At 36.2% G+C, this 20,231-nt stretch overlaps 1 protein-coding gene across 1 annotated transcript; it reads left to right on the top strand.

Annotated features, from left to right (window-relative positions):
• The first annotated feature begins 14,748 nt into the window (after positions 1-14,748).
• Positions 14,749-19,558, top strand: LOC121412965. Its single transcript, XM_041605727.1, has 5 exons — positions 14,749-15,181; positions 16,950-17,327; positions 17,760-18,143; positions 18,446-18,823; positions 19,152-19,558. Exons 1-5 carry the CDS (start codon positions 14,797-14,799, stop codon positions 19,556-19,558), a joined length of 1,932 nt encoding a protein of 643 aa, XP_041461661.1. The 5' UTR covers positions 14,749-14,796.
• Positions 19,559-20,231: the final 673 nt, after the last annotated feature.

The following is a 20,231-nucleotide window of genomic DNA, read 5'->3' as shown; positions in this document are numbered from 1 at the left end:
TGCGGGCAGTTTTAATCCCAATGACAATTACGGTACCGTATTTGTACTTACAGATCATTTTGCATCCTTTATTTGATTCATTCTGCCTTGATCGAAAATTCAAAATTTTGATGTAAACAAGCGTAACAGTACATGCGCGATGACATCACAATGACCTTTTCGGGCGATAGCTTGTTTACAGTGGATATCGTTTTGATTATCGGGATATCGTTCGTGCAGCCCAGTAAAAATTCTTGCATAGCTCTCAACCAATCAGATTGCGGGGATTTTCTCATCCATTCTATAATACATTTTGGATGGTACGTCTTGTGTGCAACGGTACGAATGTGTGACATTCAGCCATATATAGAGATGTATATTGACACTAGAGTAATCGCTCGCATTGACGCACGCGTAATGCGGCTGTGATTCCATGTATTGCTTAGCCGCCATCTTAAAGAGGGCAAGAGCGCGGATTTATAACACATGGCTCTATGGGAGAATATCACATATTTCACTTTTTTACATTATATTTTCAATTTAATGCTGTATGCAACGTTAAAATCACAAGGCAAAACATTTTTATGTTAAAATATATGATAACCATGCATATTTTATAAAGGAGATGGACTGAACATCCAGAAAACGGGGGAAAAACGACGAGGTCGACTGAGTAGTAATATAAGCCATCATATAGTCAAGGGTGTAAGATAAGGTCAACTTAACACTTTAGAGTGTTCATATGTTCTCTTGATTTGGTGCTCATTTGACACTCAGTGTTCAAGCAATATACTGTATTGAAACAACACTTAGAGTGTAAAATAAACACCAAATACTCAGAAGTGTTGAAACAACTTGGTGCTCATTTGACACTCCGGCAGTGTTCAAGCAATATACTGTGTTGAAACAACACTTAGAGTGTAAAATAAACACCAAATACTCAGAAGTGTTGAAACAACACCGTGACAGGTGTTGGATAGAAATATTTTAACAAAAATTATTGTTGAAGTTACACTTCACTGGAGTAACTCAACACTGTCTGTTGTTGGGGTATTTTAAAAAAATACCCTAGTGTTAAGTTACACCGTCAGGCTGCAGGTGTTGAAGAACTTGAAATCGGACACCAAATGGTGTGAATCCGAACCGTGAAACAACACCAAAGCTGGTGTTGGTATTTTTTTTTACACCAATGGGTGATTTAAACTTTCGTTTAAATGTTCGTTTCTGCAGGTGTTCGAGGGTGTCAAATGAACACCAAATGGTGTCAACTTCATAACATTCTCCGACTCGTGTTCAAATCGAACACCAAGACTGGTGTTGATATATTTTAACATCCTAAATGTTGGTAATCTTAACACCAGTGGCAGTGTAACTCCAACACCAGATGGTGTGGTCCTTTATTGATTGGGCTGCTAGATTTAACACCCGTGGTGTTAAATATAGCTATAACGTCGCATAGTCTCCAATATTATATTTAATGGGATTATCAGTGATTCACCATATGATTTCTACTTTGATTTCGTCAAAATTAACTGAAAGGAGGGGAAACTTCAGACCAAGCCCTGATCTACATCATAGGTAATGCACGTACAGCAACCTATTTTTCCCCCGTTTTCTGGATGTTCAGTCCATCTCCTTTATAAAATATGCATGGTTATCATATATTTTAACATAAAAATGTTTTGCCTTGTGATTTTAACGTTGCATACAGCATTAAATTGAAAATATAATGTAAAAAAGTGAAATATGTGATATTCTCCCATAGAGCCGTGTGTTATAAATCCGCGCTCTTGCCCTCTTTAAGATGGCGGCCGCCCCGAACATGGATTCACAGCAATTTGATGAAGTCCGCCCTCTAGTGTCAATAATATACATCTCTATGCATTCAGCCTCCCATTTGATCGCGTACAACAAGCTAAGTAGGCGTTGTACAATAAACTTTGCCATCAAATGGTAACTTCCACGAAATCATTTACTCGGATTGGCCTTTTGGCATCGTTACCATGGTAGCAGTTGATTGGCAACATTATTAGAGTAGGAACTTTTGTGCAACAGGGCACTGGTGTTCCGTGTCCAAAACGTCAGTTATTTTCACCGACAATTGTTACAGTATAAGCTTCTGAAATTATTTCATACTGTTGGTTTAGAAAAATAATTATTCAATGAAAAAAATAAAAATATTTATGAAGACTTTATGGTACCGTTAAAGTTCTAGCGTCTGCAGACGAAAATACTATTGGGACGATTTGGAAATACTTAACATTTGCATGCATGTAATATCGAGTTACAGAGCAAAGGTGAATGACCTTTTATAATGTAAGTCGCCTTTTACAGAATGGCAGTCTTTACGACTTGTACCTGTTAAAATATTCGTATCAATAAAAGTGTTATCATTATACAAGTGAGGTTAACGAAAAAGAATAATTTGAACGTCATAGATAATGAAATATGTTTATATTATGTCATTTCATAGTTTATTTTCAGATAACAGCACCTTGTCATTTTTAAACGGTTTTTTTAATTCGGATGTTAACAGTATACACAGTTTAAACCGTAAATATAATGTACATGCTGCATAAATTGATAATTTGCCTTTTGAATATAGTTTCTAGTTTTTCTTGATATCTTGTATGTATAATAGATTTGTTTATGGGTTGTGCCTTTCCCGCAACCCCCCCCCCGCATCCTGTTTTTGTCCATAATTTTTAAGAGCCGTAATGCTCTTAAAAAATATGATACAATAACTGAAAGAAGAGTTTTATACTGTGTTTGGAAATCGATGTTTAATCGTTACTAAAGGTGCAATTTCATAAATCAAGCCCTTTTTATAGATTTGTAAAGAAAATTTAACAAGAATGTGACATTTGTTTTCAAATAGGGAAAGCAATTATCGAATTGATGTTTAAATCGAGTTGAACATAAAATTACCGGCCTTTATCTAATATGGAGTGCATATACAGTCATTACAGTGTATCCAAGAAAAAAAAATATTGATAAATTATCAATAATTTAAACACCATTACACTAGACAAATTGCATTTCATTGTCAATGAAATGCTACTAAAACGTCACTTGGTAGGCTTTATGTGAATTTCAAAGGAAAGCCTTTCTAAGTCACTTAATATGACACCTATACCACAGAAAATCTTAAAGAAATCAAGTTAGCTTAATTCATAACGAGTGTATCCCAATAATTTTGTAACTTTTGAAGACGATTCACAAGTGTGTTGTCGGACTCTCAACACTCTCTTGTTGATAATCAGCCATGCATAAAGTCTCTTGTCATCAGTGATATACAATGTAGCTACGGCATGACGAAGTTATGGAACTACAAGCATTTTTTTCAAAGAAAGGATGGTAAGATTTGCGGTTACACGATGAAAGTTAGTCCTGACAAATGATTTTTGGTTTATCTTTCTGATAATAGCTCTTAAAAGAACTGTTAGTCTCGACGTTTCGAGCACATATGATTTGCTCTTTGTCAGGAGTCAAACCTTCAAAGCTAACATATTTCAAAGAAATTGGAAAATTTTAATTCTTTATCATACCCTTTGTTTCACTATCAAATTAAAGAACAGATTCTGAAGTCTGCAAGTGTGTAATTTTTTTTTAAGATTCAGATACCGCCCACCAAGTGATTTTTTGACGTCAGTTTTTCATTTTTTTTTTAATTTTTTTTACTCACTTGCGTGAATGGGGAGATCATCAAGGTTATACTAGATGAATGGAGAGACCCTACGATTGCACTTACAAATCATTTGTCTATTGTATTGTATTACGATCATAAATCGTAATTCTCTGCTTCGGTTTTTTTTGTGGAACACACTGTATATCGAGTTCCGTCTGAGGTTTCGCGCTTCGAAATGCAACGTAATTAAGACGTTTTGAGAGTCAGAATATGAAATAGGTGTTATAGGTGTTATATAAAGTACATGTTTATTTTACTCAGAGTACCGTTTAATGTATCGTGCTATATATTCAGCCGCAGCAGCATAACAGTTGCAAGGATATTATGTTTATACTAAACGCTGTCTGGACCTATACCCATTGCATGAAATTCATGTCAAATGTTTGTGTGTGAAGATTCAGTGTTCAGCAATATACTTGTGACCTGTTACATTTGACTCAGTATCTTTACACTATTCAAATGGAACTTTGTTTTCTGTATGTCTGTTGCGCTTGTTAGTATTTTTCTCTACGTTGCCGACGTGTGCGTGAGGTGAGGGGTATGTGCCTATGTGTGTGAGAATTATATATATATATATACACACATATATATATATATATATATATATATATATATATATATATATATATATATATATATATATATGCATACATAAAAGATATATAAAGTGATAATACACTCAGTTCATCGTCAGGGAAACGAAACTCACATGAGTTAGTCGAAAATAAACTTTTCATTGGAACTGAATGCATTACGTCTTTGTCTCGTTTGTCTCATCTGAATCCAACACGCAGAAAATAGGATATCGTTTTGATCGTTTTGGATATATATATATAACTAAATATGAGTGAGTATAAAATAAAATGGTAGTCATTTTACCTGGATATTCTGGGCTGGTGTATGTTTTCTGTGTCGTGTATTATGGGGTGTCTTGTTTGATATATTGTGTCACGTGACAGAGGCGCCCGTAAGTGTAATGGAGCTCGACTTAAGTTCAATTTGACGTTTCGATCAGAGATAAGAAACTTTCACACCCTCAACACAAAACATTGCCATACACAACATACCAACCGATAAAATATGCAATGATAACCGGAATCGAAGTCATCAGCAACAAGTCACATAACACAATCCTCTGTATGGAGTCATTTTCGATAAACAAACTTAGCACGCATCATCCACACGGTATAAATGTCGAGGAATATAGAAGCCTTTTCCCATTATTGATTATCCCCATTGACTTACAATTTTATATGTTAAATCACTGATTTATGAGAAAGGAAATTTACCATGCTTAGTAGGTTTGTCTACATGCTTTAGTAAATTAGTCCTATACTTTATTTCATACTCTAACATGTATAATGATAATAAATATTATGAACATCTAAACATTGTTATCACCGATACTTTATTACTGATATTAATTTCAAAATGTTCCGGTAATATATATTATTATTTTATTATAAATGAACAAACTGACAAAGAAAAGTAGAAGGAAATTTCACTTTAACTAGGCTCGATTTATTCGTTCTGAAGAATAAATGGAAACTAGTCAAAGTGGAATATTCTTCGACCTTTCTTCGATTAGTTTATTATTTTCTTTCCATGATGGAGAACATAATTATTTCATTATTTCTTGTATTGTGTTTACACTGTAAAAAAATGAAGTGCTTATTTCGCACTTGCAGTGCTTGTATAGTGACTGTATACATGTGCTGATTTTCTAGTTTAAATTTGAAGTAGAAAATCAGCACTCGCAGTACAGTCCCTATACAAGCATGTTAGTGCTAAATTAGCACCCCATTTTTTACAGTGTATGCTTATTGTATACTTAAAGGTCAAGTCCATCTCAGAAAATCAGATGAGCAAAATGCTGAAAAATTCATCAAAATCGGATGTAAAATAAGAAAGTTATGAAATTTCAAAGTTTCGCTTATTTTATAAGTATAATTAGTTATATGAACGAGCCAGTTACATCCAAATGAGAGATTCGATGATGTCACTCACTAACTTTTTCTTTTGTTTTTTATTGTTTGAAGATGAGGACCTCCTTGCCTGAAGCACAAAATGTTAAAATAATGGAATTCCACGTGTTCAGGGAGGAATGAAACTTCATTACACATGACAATGACGAGAAAATCAAAATATTTCATATAATGAAATACAAAAGAAATAGTGAGTGAGTGATGTCATCAGTTCCCTCAGACCGAGATGTTCATATAACTGTTTTGTGAAATAAAGCGAAACTTTAAAATGTCATAACTTTCTTATTTTACATCCGATTTTGATGAAATTTTCAGTGTTATGCTTGTTGAATTTTTTTTTTTTTATTCAAATCAAGTTTTTGTTAGGGTGGACTTATCCTTTAAATAATGCCTACATGTTTGTATCATTACACCTTTGGATGGTTTAGCTCCAGGATACGTGACCTCGTTCATGGAACAACGCCCTGTATGTCCTGGCTTGCGCTCATCTGGTACTGGTGTCACTCCTCATGTACCCATCACACACCTAAGGCGATTTGGAGGCCGTGCCTTTCCTTATATTTCTCCACGCCTTATTTGGAACTCCCTCCGACTTCGCTCCGTGAATTTGACAGCAATGAACTCTTCAAATCATCCCTCAAAACTCACTTTTTTTAGCAATGTGCAGTAATTAACATTGGATGAGCCTGCACCTATGAATATTTTTAACAGAAATATGGCGCAATATAAGTTCTGTAGATCATCGTCTTCATCATGTCAGTGCGTCATTTTACCACTTCTTTTCTTCTTAGATCTTATTAGCGCCATCTAACGGTTTGCTGTAAATATTAAACAGATTGCAGCTTCCTCATTGAAAAGTGGGAGTATTTTTAATTTGTGTCGATTCTCAAATGTGTTTTCTGTATAAATCATATTTAAATAAATGATCGCACATCCGTCCATATGTTGACCACCATGAACAAAGAACCACAATGGGAGACTCAAACCACAATCTTCCTGCTGTAATAATATTTATCTTGGTATCTGGATATTTCACAGGTAAGCCTTGTGTTCAATAATATTATTTTTATTTGATTTTATTTTCTTCTGCTTGCCTGTCATTCGATAACATTTTTTCCCAAAATATAACAAACATTTATATAAAACTGTATAAATAAATATATGTATATATATATATATATATATTTATATATATATATATATGTATGTATATATATCTTTTAAAAAAGCAACATCGCCAATATGGCCATTTATAGTCCACATTGTCTATACATTTGTAATCTGTTTATCTTTAATATTAAATTGGTAACATACGCACTGCATATTTCAAAAGACTTGAATTCCTGTGCTAAAACTCATTACCAGCAACGTTAACCCGTTCCCTCCTTGAATCAGCGCGGTCCATGTACAACATATATATGGAAACCATAGAACATAGAAGTCAACGGGTTAAAAATGTATTACATGCCCTTGTCTACATGGTCCTCGAAACAACGACAGAAAAATTAAACAAAAAATTGAATGACATAGTAAATAGGACTCTGAGCTCGCCATAAAAATGATTCATGTCTGTTTGTCGTATGCAATCTATATGATCATGACAATGTAAATTTGGTTGAAGTGCCCGGTCACGTATGATTCCATTCCATGTACCTGCTGGCGGTTAAAAATTATAAATCTAACGCCAAGACCATCCCATCTGGGGGGCGTTTCATCATTATTTTCGTCCGACAAGTCGTCAGATCTGACAACTTTCCTGGATTCTGATTGGTTGAGAAGCACTGTTACTATAGTAACTGTCGGATAAAACGTCTGACAAGTCCTTTCATGAAACGCTCCCCTGCAAATGACTCAAATAAGTATACATAGCGGAGATTCAAACATTGCTATCAATTTCACCGAAATCCGATCTGGCGATGGAAGGATGTAATTACATTTTCAGATTTAATTTTTTTTTCAAAGGGATAGATAGTTGTCTAGGGGGTTGGGGTCTATTTATGTACGCACACACACACACACACACACACATATATATATATATATAAGAAAATATACAGTGCGTATTTTACCAATTTAATATTAAGATAAACCGATTACAAATGTATAGACAATGTGGACGTTAGATGGCCATCTGGGCGATGTTGCTTTTTAAAAAGATATTTACGATATATATATGTGTGTGTGTGTGTGTGTGTAGATAAACATTATAGCCGAACCGGCTTTCTCTCCTGACGAGCGGGTTCGTTTCGGCTGCAATATGTGAAGTCCGTCTATGCACTTCTGACTGTTTGCTCCTTCTCTGTAATTTGGATTATATCTCATGGATTTCAACATCTCCGTCATTCCGTATCTCCATTATCTCTGTCATTCCAATATATCAGTATCTCCGTAATTTCATTATTTCGGTATCTCAGTAATTTCAGTATTTTCACTCCTCAATTCATGTCAGTATTCTCAGTAATCTCAATATTTTTCATTATCTCGGTAAATTCGGTATTTTCCGTGTCTTAATAAAGTCAGTATTCTCACTTCTTCTAGTCAGTCTTCCAACACTTCCGTATTTCTGGTTTTCCAACCATGCATTCTTGTAGCTCCAAACGAAATAACAATCAAGCAAGAAAGCAATATTATTTGTTATATACTTACGAAATCATGCTCATTCTATCGCAACAGGTTCCATTCAAAACTGGACAGAATTTCGTGCAGAAATCTCTAAATGCCAAGAATATTGCTTGGCTCATAATCGAGCATGGAGCCAGATTGTGCTCAACGATTTAGGAGGGAGATTGTCTAACATAATCATACACTTGTTAACTCTATATAGTAAATACTGCTTAAATACATTTCAAAGAAAAAAACATTATCGATTACAAACGATTACTGGATTTCCCTATGCAACTATACACAACAAAAAAGTAAGTTCCCCCTAAATCAAATTGCTGTAACTTTTGAACAGAATTATTTTGAGATATATTTCGCAGGTGGTTTTCTACACTCATCAAGCAACTCCTTGTGAAAAATGAGATTGATCGGTTGAGTCATGCATGAGTAATTAAAGATTGAATTAAAAATGACCATTTTTGAAAGTCACAAGAGTCGATTTTCAGATTGTGCTAATACAAAGTTGGGCAAAAGTTGTTTTTAGGTGAATTTTATGGTGTTATGCTGTTTTACTATCCATCATTTAGCCACTCCACACACAGTTTTGATATCGTATGTTCATAGTTGAGTGAGCACAATGTATTGCAGGGGCCGCGGAAGCGGGGAGAGGGGGGGCTTTAGCCCCCCCCCCCCCCCCACTCTTTTCCAAAAGCATGTACAAAAATGTAAAAATGACCATACGATTGTGATTTTTTGCTTGGTCAGCCCCCACCCCACTTTGAAAACTGTTCCGCGGCCCCTGCATTGTGACGTATCCTCATAGGGGATTATGGTAGTATCCTCTACAACTTGCTAGATCATGTTAAAATTTGAAAATGTTGGTGTCTCCCCCGATTAGCCCCTCCCACATTTTAAAATTCTGGATCCACCACTGATTTGTCCATAAATTAAACTGATCATGGGAAATTGTTATGAAAAGAATACATTCATGCAGTACAAAGAGTATTCATTCCTAAGTTTTCGAATGTGCTCGCTCAACCATGAAAATGTTTAAAGTTCGGAAATTGTGTTGAGATAGAAATGATGGATGATAAAAACAACAACAATTAAAGTCATATTTCAAACTGAATTTGCCCCCAATATTCACCTTATTACCCTTTGTAATGAGTCTGTGACATTGAAAATACCAATTTTCCTTCTTTGATGCGTGCTCACTCATCCATAAATAAACAAATCGCTTTCATTTTTACACAGGATTCTGACCATAGATTGATAAACATTACTGCCAAATTACATTGGTAAAGACAGCCTTGAAAAAAGTTCCACCCTATTGAATAAGGGGTTACTTATTCGTAAATATATGCACCCATAATGTACACAAGTCTATGAGAGAGGAAGTCAAAATTTTGAAATAAGGGTTTGTTTCATGGACGGTTTTTGTTATTTCTGCCAACAGTTATTTCATGAAACTTCGCACATGGCTTAAGAGTAACACTATCCAAAAGGCGCGCACACGAAAATAACCATTCGATACGGCACAGAGTGGGGCCAAGGCCTTGAACTTTCTTCTCATTTGCATAATTTTTTAATATTGTGTGCTCACTGATGCATTGAACATCGGAATTTTCATAAAAATCAAATCAAATGAACTATGCAAGGAGGTTTGTGACAGATATCCATAGTTACAAATTGCATTTTTTCCAATAACGTAAAAAAGAGCTAATCACATCACACATATTCATCCAAGCGTGAATGTTTAATCAAACGCCTTTAAATCAATGAAGCATGTTAATTGGTCATGAACATAACGAAAAAGTTGAGAAAAGATCATTTTCAGTTACCAAAATGAAACAATACATACCTATGATATTTGAAAAACGTATTTTTTGTTTTCAATAAATGTTCATTGAACCGTGAAACGATGAATATTATTGAAGATACTCTTCCCCAAAATAACTGTCATCATATTCTATCATTTTTATTGATAGACATGTGTAAAAAAATCCAATTATAGCAAATTTGGACTTGTGTTTATTCAACCGTGAAATTTAGCAAAAAAGTTGTATCGTCTTTTAGAAAGTACCTTTTACAAACCTTCTTACTAATTTTCATGATAAGCATGATAAGAATGTGGAATTCGTTCCAATAAAATGGAATCAAAGTAGTCATATTTGGCTTGTGACTTGAAAAGTGACATTTTTGCCTTTTGACGGTGCTCACTGAGCCATGACGTAAAATACGTCCATGACATTTACTCAGAGGATAGCTTATAAAATTACCTACACGTAACTCGCATTGGTTCGGAAATTATTGATGTTTGTTTAAGGGGGACTTACTTTTTTTGTTGTGTATATATACATGGATTAACAATTGTTCTACACTCTTCACTTTTACGAAACCATGCTGAACCTTAAACAAACTTTTCATTTCTTTACATGTAGATGCACACCCATCCAATTTTCCACAAGTTTTACTGGGATATGGTATATAAGGGTGGTAAGGGTTAAGGATCTGGATGATCAGGGGGGCCCGTTGCAGAAAGAGTTGCGATCGATTGCAACTCTAAAAATCATGCGCAACTTGATTTTCAACCAATCAACAGCGCGCATTTTGGACTTGCTATTGATTTTGGGGCTTGCGTTTAAACGCAACTGTTTCTTCAACGGACCCCATGACGGAGTTGTGGTGGCAGTACTGATTCGTTATGGAGATGGGCCGATGGAGATTAATGTTTATCGGTCACTATAACTTCACAAAATGGGTTTAATTGGGGCGTTGTGGCCCAGTTTATTAGTCTTCGGACTTTGAAACAGAGGGTCGTGGGTTCGAATCCCAGCCATGGCGTAATTTCCTTCAGCAAGAAACTGATCCACAATGTGCTGCACTCAACCCAGGTGAGGTACATGGGTACCGGTAAGAAGTAATTCCTTAAAAAGCTGTTTGCGCTATGAACGCCTAGCTTAGCCGGGTAATATAGGAGCGCCTTGAGCACCTAACCGAGTGGATATGTGCGCAATATTAATACCCTATATCATTATTATCAATGATTTCGGATGAAATTCTCATTTTGTTATTCATACCAGTGGAATCCGTGTTTGGTCAGACTGAAGTATGTGATGATACAATCACCCTGAGTTTGTCGTCACCAAATATGACGGTTACCAATCCCTTTTTCGGCGATCCTTCCTCGACACTCAACTCTCGGGTGAACTGCTTGACTACTTTCGTTGCCATTCCCGACAGCATGCAGATTGAACTGCGGTTCATTGAGGTCCAGACGACGAGTTACGAAAGAATCTCTATCTACGACGATTGGTCGACGGCTTCTTCAACCTTCCTTATTGCAAATTTTAGAGGGGTCCTTCAAATGTCTCCAGTCGTCACATCTTCCCGTGGAGGATTGATCTTGATGTACAGCGATTTAAATAATGCTGTAAATGGGCCTGGGTACTTAGCCGAAGCTCGAATAATAGGTAGGTACAATTCATTTTTTACATGTAACATAAAGAAAATTATATATTTGGTGACAATCAGTATATATAACAACTGATACACGTCATTCTCCGCTTACATATGCCTTATTTCCACTTTAAAAAAATATAGTTTGTTTCAAAAATTAATACAACATACTGAAAACCTTTTTTTTTGTGATTAAAAATTACACCATATTATGACGAGGTATCGAGGTTTAAATTAAAAAAAAATCAATAAAATTCGAATCTTATCTGCATATTGATGAGCCGAAAACAAAAATACATTAACATGTTTTTGCTTGCAACTTGTGAGCGCTTCAGTGAAATTTGTTGGAATTTCGAATATAAGTACAATTATTTAAAGAAATTGCATGTATTGAGTGGACTTGCAAGAGTAGGAATGAATAATTTCTTAGATGCCAATCCATAGACGGGTAAAACAAATTATGAAAAAGTTATGTCATCACCTACCCACATTTTTTGTGGTTCAGGACGTCAAGAATATTCAAAAGATGATTTTTTACAGGTAAATACCTATATCATTTCAAAGGGTATAGGGAAACGGTGCAATAAAATGAGTATAACGCGTTTAAAGTCGCGCGAACCAGTTTTAATCATTCTCATTAAATATATGGAATTTTATTATTTTTTATTGAGATTATTATCTTGAAAGTTAGCATGATAATGTTTTTGTTGTATCATTTTCCCTTTCTATAATACTGGTTGGATTAATGCTCCCATCTTTTTCAACTTATTTAATTGTATACATCAAATATAATTATTATGTATATAGTGATTTGCATAGGTATCGGGGTAGCTGCATTGTGTACCACATGGCACTTTGCCATGCACAGTTAAAAGCCATTACATCATTTCTAAAAATAGCTGCACAGGAATGGTGGAAGGTTCTACTTTAAGGTAGGGGAAATTAATTATACATTTACAATCATAAATAAAACATAAATAATTATAGATCTTACGTCTACTGAGTTGACAGATGTGCAATATATCCAATAAATAATCCAAAGTAAAAGTCCAATTTGGCTGGCGAAAAGTAAAAATTCACAATGATGGCAATGATGAAACCGATGTTGAAGCACGATGAATATCAAGAGTTACTCTAATGAGTTGAAATGTCCGTGAAGGCGATGTTCAATTCAATTCAATTTATTAATAATTCATAAAATGCAAAGCAGATATATACAATAAAATGTGTATGGGTATCACTAAAAAAGCCTATGGCTTGCTAAACAGTGATCCCCTTACATACAAAATATACATTATGACATGGTAAATCAAGAACTTAAAGAACAATCAAATCTACAATAGGTCAATTACAACCAGACTACAAACAACAGACACACAAAAACACACACACACACATTAAAAAAAATGTTTGTGTAGGTTTTGTAGAATCAATATGCAGATAAAATAATTTTTCTATATTTAGATTTAATAGCATATTGTGAATGTATATTTTTTATTTCAGATGTAAGAGCATTCCATAACTTATGTTGATGATTAACAGTCAATGGGTTGAAAAGCGTTCATTAAACAGGTTGATGATCTCGATGAGAACTGAGAATTCCTCTCTCAAAGTAACGGCAAACAGTTCATTGATGGTGTGCAAATAATTCCACAGAAGATGATTATTCCAGGTGGAAATAAATTCTGCTCTGACATAAAGTCTCTTAGCTCTGATCTGATGAAGTGATCTGGTATGATATGATGATGATGTCCTTGAAGAATCTGCCAGTTTTATATACTAATTACAACTATTCTAGATCCTTCTAGTATTCACTATTCTAGAGGCTTCTGGTATTGTCTTTTAAAACAACGTTCTCCGTCTTTCTGGAGCATTCTACATTTTTAAAACATTCTTGAATGACCTAAGTGAAATCAACAACAATGTCAATAAAATAGCTAAGCCTATTGTAAACATGGTAAAGTAATCTGTATTCCGAATTAAAAATAATAATTGGCCTTTAAATAGGCAGAGGCCTGCTTAACAAAAGCTTATACAAATATGTTGTGGAATGTTCTTGATCATTCTAAGAAATAAATATCATTAAAGAGGAAATAACGAAATAGATGAATGTAATTGCTTTTACAATTCTTCTTATATGTAACATTATAACTAGAAAGGTATAGAAATGACGAGGTTTCAAAGATTTGCAGGCTGTTGCCATGGTAACCAAAAGTAAACAAATGTGCATCGGTTATTTTTGACTTATGATCACGCCTTTTGATATCATGTTGTTGTTGATGTTGTTCTTATTGGGGGGGGGGTATTCAATGGTAACAATTTTCACGCGATCTATAATACATTCCCATTTCGCTTGGTGTCTTGGCAGAGTACATCAAAGGTTTTGCAAAGACGAAAATCCTTCCAATTCAAGGTCGTTCCAGAGTTAAAATGAAATCCACGTCATTTTCACCAAATGTTGCACAGTTATAATTTAGAACCGCAATATTCCAAATATGCCTACATTAACGTGGGTTCATGAGCTTGATTTTTTGCTATCGCTCTTTGAAGTTCACCCATTTGAAAGGTCTCGAGAAATAAAATCAATTTTGCATTTTTAGACACCACGAGATCACCACGTTGAGTCTAAACCGTTTAATTCTCAGTCAAAATCCATCTACATACTTCACAAAATATTTACATTATAGTTCAGAATTATATACTTACTATTCTCGTGCTCTTTAAAGAGTTGGAGCACCTACAATTTAAAAAATAGGGTGTGAAAGACGACAAAAACATATCTAAAAAAATTAAATTCATATTAAACAAAAGTTATTTTACTGGTACCTTTCTGTTCTGTACTTTTTGTTATATATATATATATATATATATTAATATATGTCTGTGTGTGTATGTATATTCATTATGTATATATTGCTCTATAACATACATAGCTTACCATGTCAAGCTTCGTAGACATCAATTCAGATTCATTTCTTTTAAAGATGTCTATCTAAACTTTGGAGAAATTTACCTGGGTCTTACATAAAAATGCACACAAAGATTTTATTAATTGAGTCTTTGTCTCACTAAACAGATCTTCCTATGCTCCCTGCATCGCTACCAGGAATTTGTGGCGGCACGATGACTTTGACCGATTCTAGATCTTCCATTAGCTTCTCTTCTCTTATCTACGACAACGGCGAATCGTCCGCATCATCGTTTGCAGCTGAATGCACCATGCACATTAACAGTCAGTCGGGTCAGGATGTCCAGGCAGTTCTGGATGATATCCAGTTGATCAATGAGTACGTGCGAATCTACGACCATCCTTCATCAAGCGATACAGAGTTCTTGGTGACTACCTTATACAGCACTGAACAGGCAAGGGCAACTGTGTTTTCATCACAAGGCGGGCTGACCCTTGTGTATTCTGCAAATCAACTAACATCGCATGGTCGAGGGTTCCGGGCTGAAGTCAGTATCTTGGGTGAGTGCAGGGGCCAGGAAACGATTTTAGAAGAGGGGGTGCTGGTTTGGAAAAAAAAACATTTGATAAGGGTTTTTGCTATAAAAAAAGAAAGGTGCTCTTGGTCAAATTTCAACATGGTACACAAAAAAATTTTGGGCAACATACTGTCCACACAACAATGGATTAAAACTTTATCCAATTCTGGGTAGTTTTTAAACCAATAACGTGTGCTTTGGGTGAAACTTCACAGTATCGGTTAAAAACTACCCAGAGTTGGATAAATCGTCTAACCATTTGTTGTGTGGACAGCATGTTGCCCAACATTTTAAGAGTGTAGCATGCCAGCATGATTTCCAGGTGCTATGGCGCATAACATATACGCAGCACCTCCGGAAAATCTTGGGGTTGCTTTAGCACCGTACTGCTAGAAGAGGGGTTGTCCCCGGATGGAGATGCTCCACGCTTCCCAGAGCCATGAGTGAGTGAGGGTAGGAACTATGATGCAATGATTATAGCTTTGCGTTGCAATGACTTCTCTGTATTACTAGTATACATGTAGGTTGAGTAATGGAAATTTCTCAACTTTTTTTCCGTATTGGCATGTCGTACATGTACTTTCTACTATAAATTAAGGCTCAGGAGAAATGTCGTTGGAAAGTATACATTAGCTTAAGGGCGTAGGCTGGGAATGCACCGGGTGCACCCTCCCGCTGAGGCAGAGGAGTTCCGACACTGACAAGCAAAACGAAATTCGCACCCCTTCTTCTGCTTTCAACAGCTGATTTTCCAAACTTTAGTTCCACCTCCACAAGATGTGCACCCCATACCACTTAAGTTTCATCTTCCCAGGATGTGCGCCTCCCCATGCTCAAACCAGCTTACTCCCTTGTAGCTCTTACCCACCACTTTTATGTCTTAAACTTAAATACTTGTATCATTAAATAGCTTTGCTAAGCAACCCCAGTTTAGCCTTCAGAAAGGGCTACAACATGGATTAGTTCTTCAAAGTAATCTCTCCTCCAAAACGGTAGAATCAAGCTCAGTGTTTAGGAGACTTGGTTTCTGTTATTTCATGATACAGCCATGGGCGGAAATCCCAGGGGGGACAGGGGGGTCGTGTCCCCCCTACTCAAAATAGTAGGGGGGGACACAATATCAAATGTCCCCCCTACTATTTTGGGTCTTTGGTGATGCTAAGAAATATATCACTGAAAATGGAAATAAAACGTGCGTTTTGGGACGAGATGACCTTTTTTTTTTGCTTGTCAAATATATTTTCGTCGAAATGACCTTAAATTTTAGGTAATACCTTTTTTTTTTTTTTTGCTTGTCAAATTTTCCAGACCCTTGACCCCCTACCTTTTGGGAGAGATTTCCTCCCCTGGATACAGCAAAGAAAAGGCACCAAATCGGCAAATTATTCTTCTGCATTTTCTAATGTAATAAATCAAATAGACCACACACCAATGGAAATTCGACCATCAGTGGCACCAATCCTGCTTGAAAGACCACAGTGTGATCATAGTGTGTTCACATAGTGGACTATGTGAGCATTTTATTCATACTACTCAAATTCAACAATGTGAAGATATTTTCACACTGTGGACATCTCAAAAGTGTGAGCGTGAATGAAAATGTGATTCACACTGTTGAAATGCTCAAATTTAACAGTGTGAAGGTAGTTTCACATTGTGTTCCACGTCATGAACACACTGCGGCACACACTGTGAGACCATGTGTTCTTTCATCATTCTAATAATTTCCTCTGTCTTAATTGCTCTAAAAGATGGTATTCCATATGAAAGTGACGGACTCTGCGGGGGCGTTCTCTCTCTGTCGGATTCTACACCAAACCATACCTTCACCACTCCCCTTTACAATAATCCATCAATGGACAACGTTGAAATCGATTTCACACTCCACATCCTGTCCCCCGAAGGAAAGCAGGTGCAACTGATGTTCCTTGATATTTCGACAACCACGAGTGAGACTATTTCAGTCTATGATTACCCACAATCCTCTTCGCAGCGTTCCACCTATATCTCCGGATCGGTCAATGTCGAGGTGATAGTCTATTCATCCGCTAATGGACTGACTGTCGTCTATCTGGATAGCTCTGATAAATACAACGGCCGCGGTTTCAAAGCAGTTGCTAGCGTCATTGGCAAGTTTTCTATGTTTTATTCCATTAACCTTTAATCTATAGCAATAAACTGGACATGGACGGGCAGGAAGGGGCACTTAATTAAGTCATAAGTGTTTTGAGGAACTTCCAAATGAATTAGTTCACATGACTCTGAAGCAAAAGTTACATTGCAAGATACCGAAAAAAAAATTATATTCGGAATATATAGACATCCTTATTCCGATCCCCTCTTTCCCATATACTTTATTTCTTTATCTATATATTTATATATGTATATGTTGAATGTTTGTTTTGCATAGTCATTTTACTTGCCAAACATAATAAACCTGCCCATGTAACACCTGCAGTTCCAGTAAATTTTGTTTTCTTGTTCTCGTTTATTTCCCCTCAGTCTGACTTCTTAATCTTTAAAAAAATCCAATGTCTCTAACCTGCTTATTCTACCTGCAGATGTGTCACCATGGACTTTTCCGAGTTTTGCTGGTGGAACTATCGATTTGATTGAATCAAGACCGAATGCGACCTTCTACACTCCTTTCTACTTCCCATCGTCGAATAATGACGTGACCCTTGATATTCTATTCCACATCTTGTCTCCGGCGGGTAGCCAAGTCCTACTTTCCTTTATTGATATTGCTACAACCTCGAACGAGAAGATTTCTGTCTACGACCATCCGTTTTCCATGTCTACAGAGTATAGGGTAGCTTATATCTACGGCCTACTCGACACAGGTGCCGCTTTTTTCTCAACGCAAGGTGGTTTTACAGTAGTGTACGATGACAGCAGTAGCTCAAGCAATGGTCCAGGATTCCGTGCCGTAGCGAGAATATTAGGTAAGTATAATAGTTTGTAACAGAATTCTGCAAACCAAAAAAAAATCATTACGACGATATGCGTTGCATTAGTAATCAGCGTTACCGTGGTAGTTACTGTTGGATGGCAAAGTTACCATAACACTTAACTTTTATGCAACGGGGCATTACAGTGGTTTGATTGTGGGTGCACTGCCAAAAATGAGTAATTGCATTTCTTGTGCCACCGGTTACTGAGCACTAGATCTCAACACGGGCTGCCAGTCATTAAACCATCCATGAACATGGTGTTTTTATTTATTTAATCTAATTGTGTCTTGCAGATATCGTTCCTTCCGGTCAGTCAGCACTTTGTGGTGGAACTGTAGTGCTTGACCAAACAACACCTAAACTCAATTTCTCGTCACCCCTGTATGATAGTCCATCCTTTGTAGATGTCCACGTCGACTGTAGAATTCATATTACAAGCCCTGAAGGGAAGCAGGTACGACTTAACTTTATTTACATCTATACAACTATTAGTGAAAGTATCTCTGTTTACGACCATCCATATTTGTTGACATCCCGTGTAGCCTTCTTCGTAGGGACCCTTACAGCGCCCTCAGCGGTGTACTCGTCTTCTGGAGGGTTAACCATCACCTACGACGATGGAAACGATCTGTTCAACGGGCCCGGATATCTAGCTGAAGCAAGCGTTCTAGGTATTTACCACTATAATCTGGTTTTTATATTTGTATGACGTCATTTTGAATCATGTTACAGAACATAATACAAATGACATATGCGGTATGTTAGTTTTAAGGAAAGAGCCCTTTTGGTAATGTTATCCAATCTAAATATTGATGTTTGTGTAAAGATAATTATTTTTCTCGACCGAAACTGTTCGGAACCTCTTGATCAATCTGAAAAAAATATTACAGCGGTCGAATTCATAGTTAGAAACAATAGGTTTACTGGACGGAAAAGGCGACAGTTGTTCTGATTGGACATGTGCTTGTTTTTTACGTGCATATATTTTTCTTTTCAAAGATGGCCTTCCCGCCAATGAGACTGGATTCTGCGGCGGAACTATGACTTTTACTGCGGATTCACCAGTAGTCACCTTTGCCACGCCTATGTATGATGATCCCTCTACTTCCGATATCAACATGGACTGCACCATGCACTTTGTTGCTCCATCTGGCAGTCATATCCAGCTCATCTTCTCCAACTTTGTTACAACAACCTCAGAAGAGCTTGTTGTCTATGACCATCCTTCTAGTCAATCAGCAAATGCCGAAACATCGCACCTTTGGGGACCTTTGAACTCCAGAGTTGCCTTCCTCTCGAGTCAAGAAGGATTAACTCTCAATTACATAGACGGGAGTAACTCATTCAATGGACCCGGTTTTAAAGCCGAGGTTCGGCTTTTAGGTAGTGTATGCAACGGTTCATGATATATTCACGCTAACATAGTGTTCGCCATTTCCCCATCTATCCCTTCTTTTAGCCCAAGGCAAAGCATTTTTGTTCTTCATTTTTCTTTGCAGAACAGAATATGATAAACATGTGTTATTTACATTTTTAAGTATGATTTTGACTCGGTCAAAGAGAATTCATGTCCCCGAAGATTGTACATAGGCAAATTTATGTGTAAGTAACTACTAAAGAACTACTCAAGGTAATCTATTGAAGGACAATGATTCAAATTATATTCAGAGAAGTGCCACCACTGGGTTTTTCTGTAACATTTAAAGGGGAATCCAACCCAAATAAAAACTTGTTTTTATAAGGAAAAGAAAAATCAGACAAGTTGATAGGTGAAAGTTTGAACAATATTGGACAAACAACAAGAAAGTTATGAATTTTTAAAAGTTGTAAATATTGGTAATCACTATACCCATGGAGACTTCAAATTGGCCACGTATGGGATGTCATAGTGATGTAAGGCAAGGACTACTCTTCCATGTACTCCAATACATATTATGGCTAAAATGTCATTTTTCCCAAAAGTTTTATTTCAAATTATATTTTTCTTTCATGAGGACATAAAACAATATACTACATGGGTTATATTTAGATTACTGCCCCAGGGGAATGGGTACTTAGGAGAAAACCACAAATCCCTGA

This window comes from Lytechinus variegatus, chromosome 4 (assembly GCF_018143015.1).
Source record: "Lytechinus variegatus isolate NC3 chromosome 4, Lvar_3.0, whole genome shotgun sequence".
In the NCBI taxonomy this organism is placed as follows: Eukaryota; Metazoa; Echinodermata; class Echinoidea; order Temnopleuroida; family Toxopneustidae; genus Lytechinus; species Lytechinus variegatus.
Note: the sequence above shows the minus strand (reverse complement) of the source record. Positions and strands in the feature narration are given on the sequence as shown.

Bases quoted from the DNA above. Each gene is read 5' to 3' on its own strand.
- LOC121412965 (XM_041605727.1), top strand. From the start codon at position 14,797: ATGCTCCCTGCATCGCTACCAGGAATTTGTGGCGGCACGATGACTTTG. The intron at 15,182-16,949 runs GTGAGTGCAGGG...TTGCTCTAAAAG, and splicing joins GGCTGAAGTCAGTATCTTGG to ATGGTATTCCATATGAAAGT. The intron at 18,144-18,445 runs GTAAGTATAATA...TGTGTCTTGCAG, and splicing joins TGCCGTAGCGAGAATATTAG to ATATCGTTCCTTCCGGTCAG.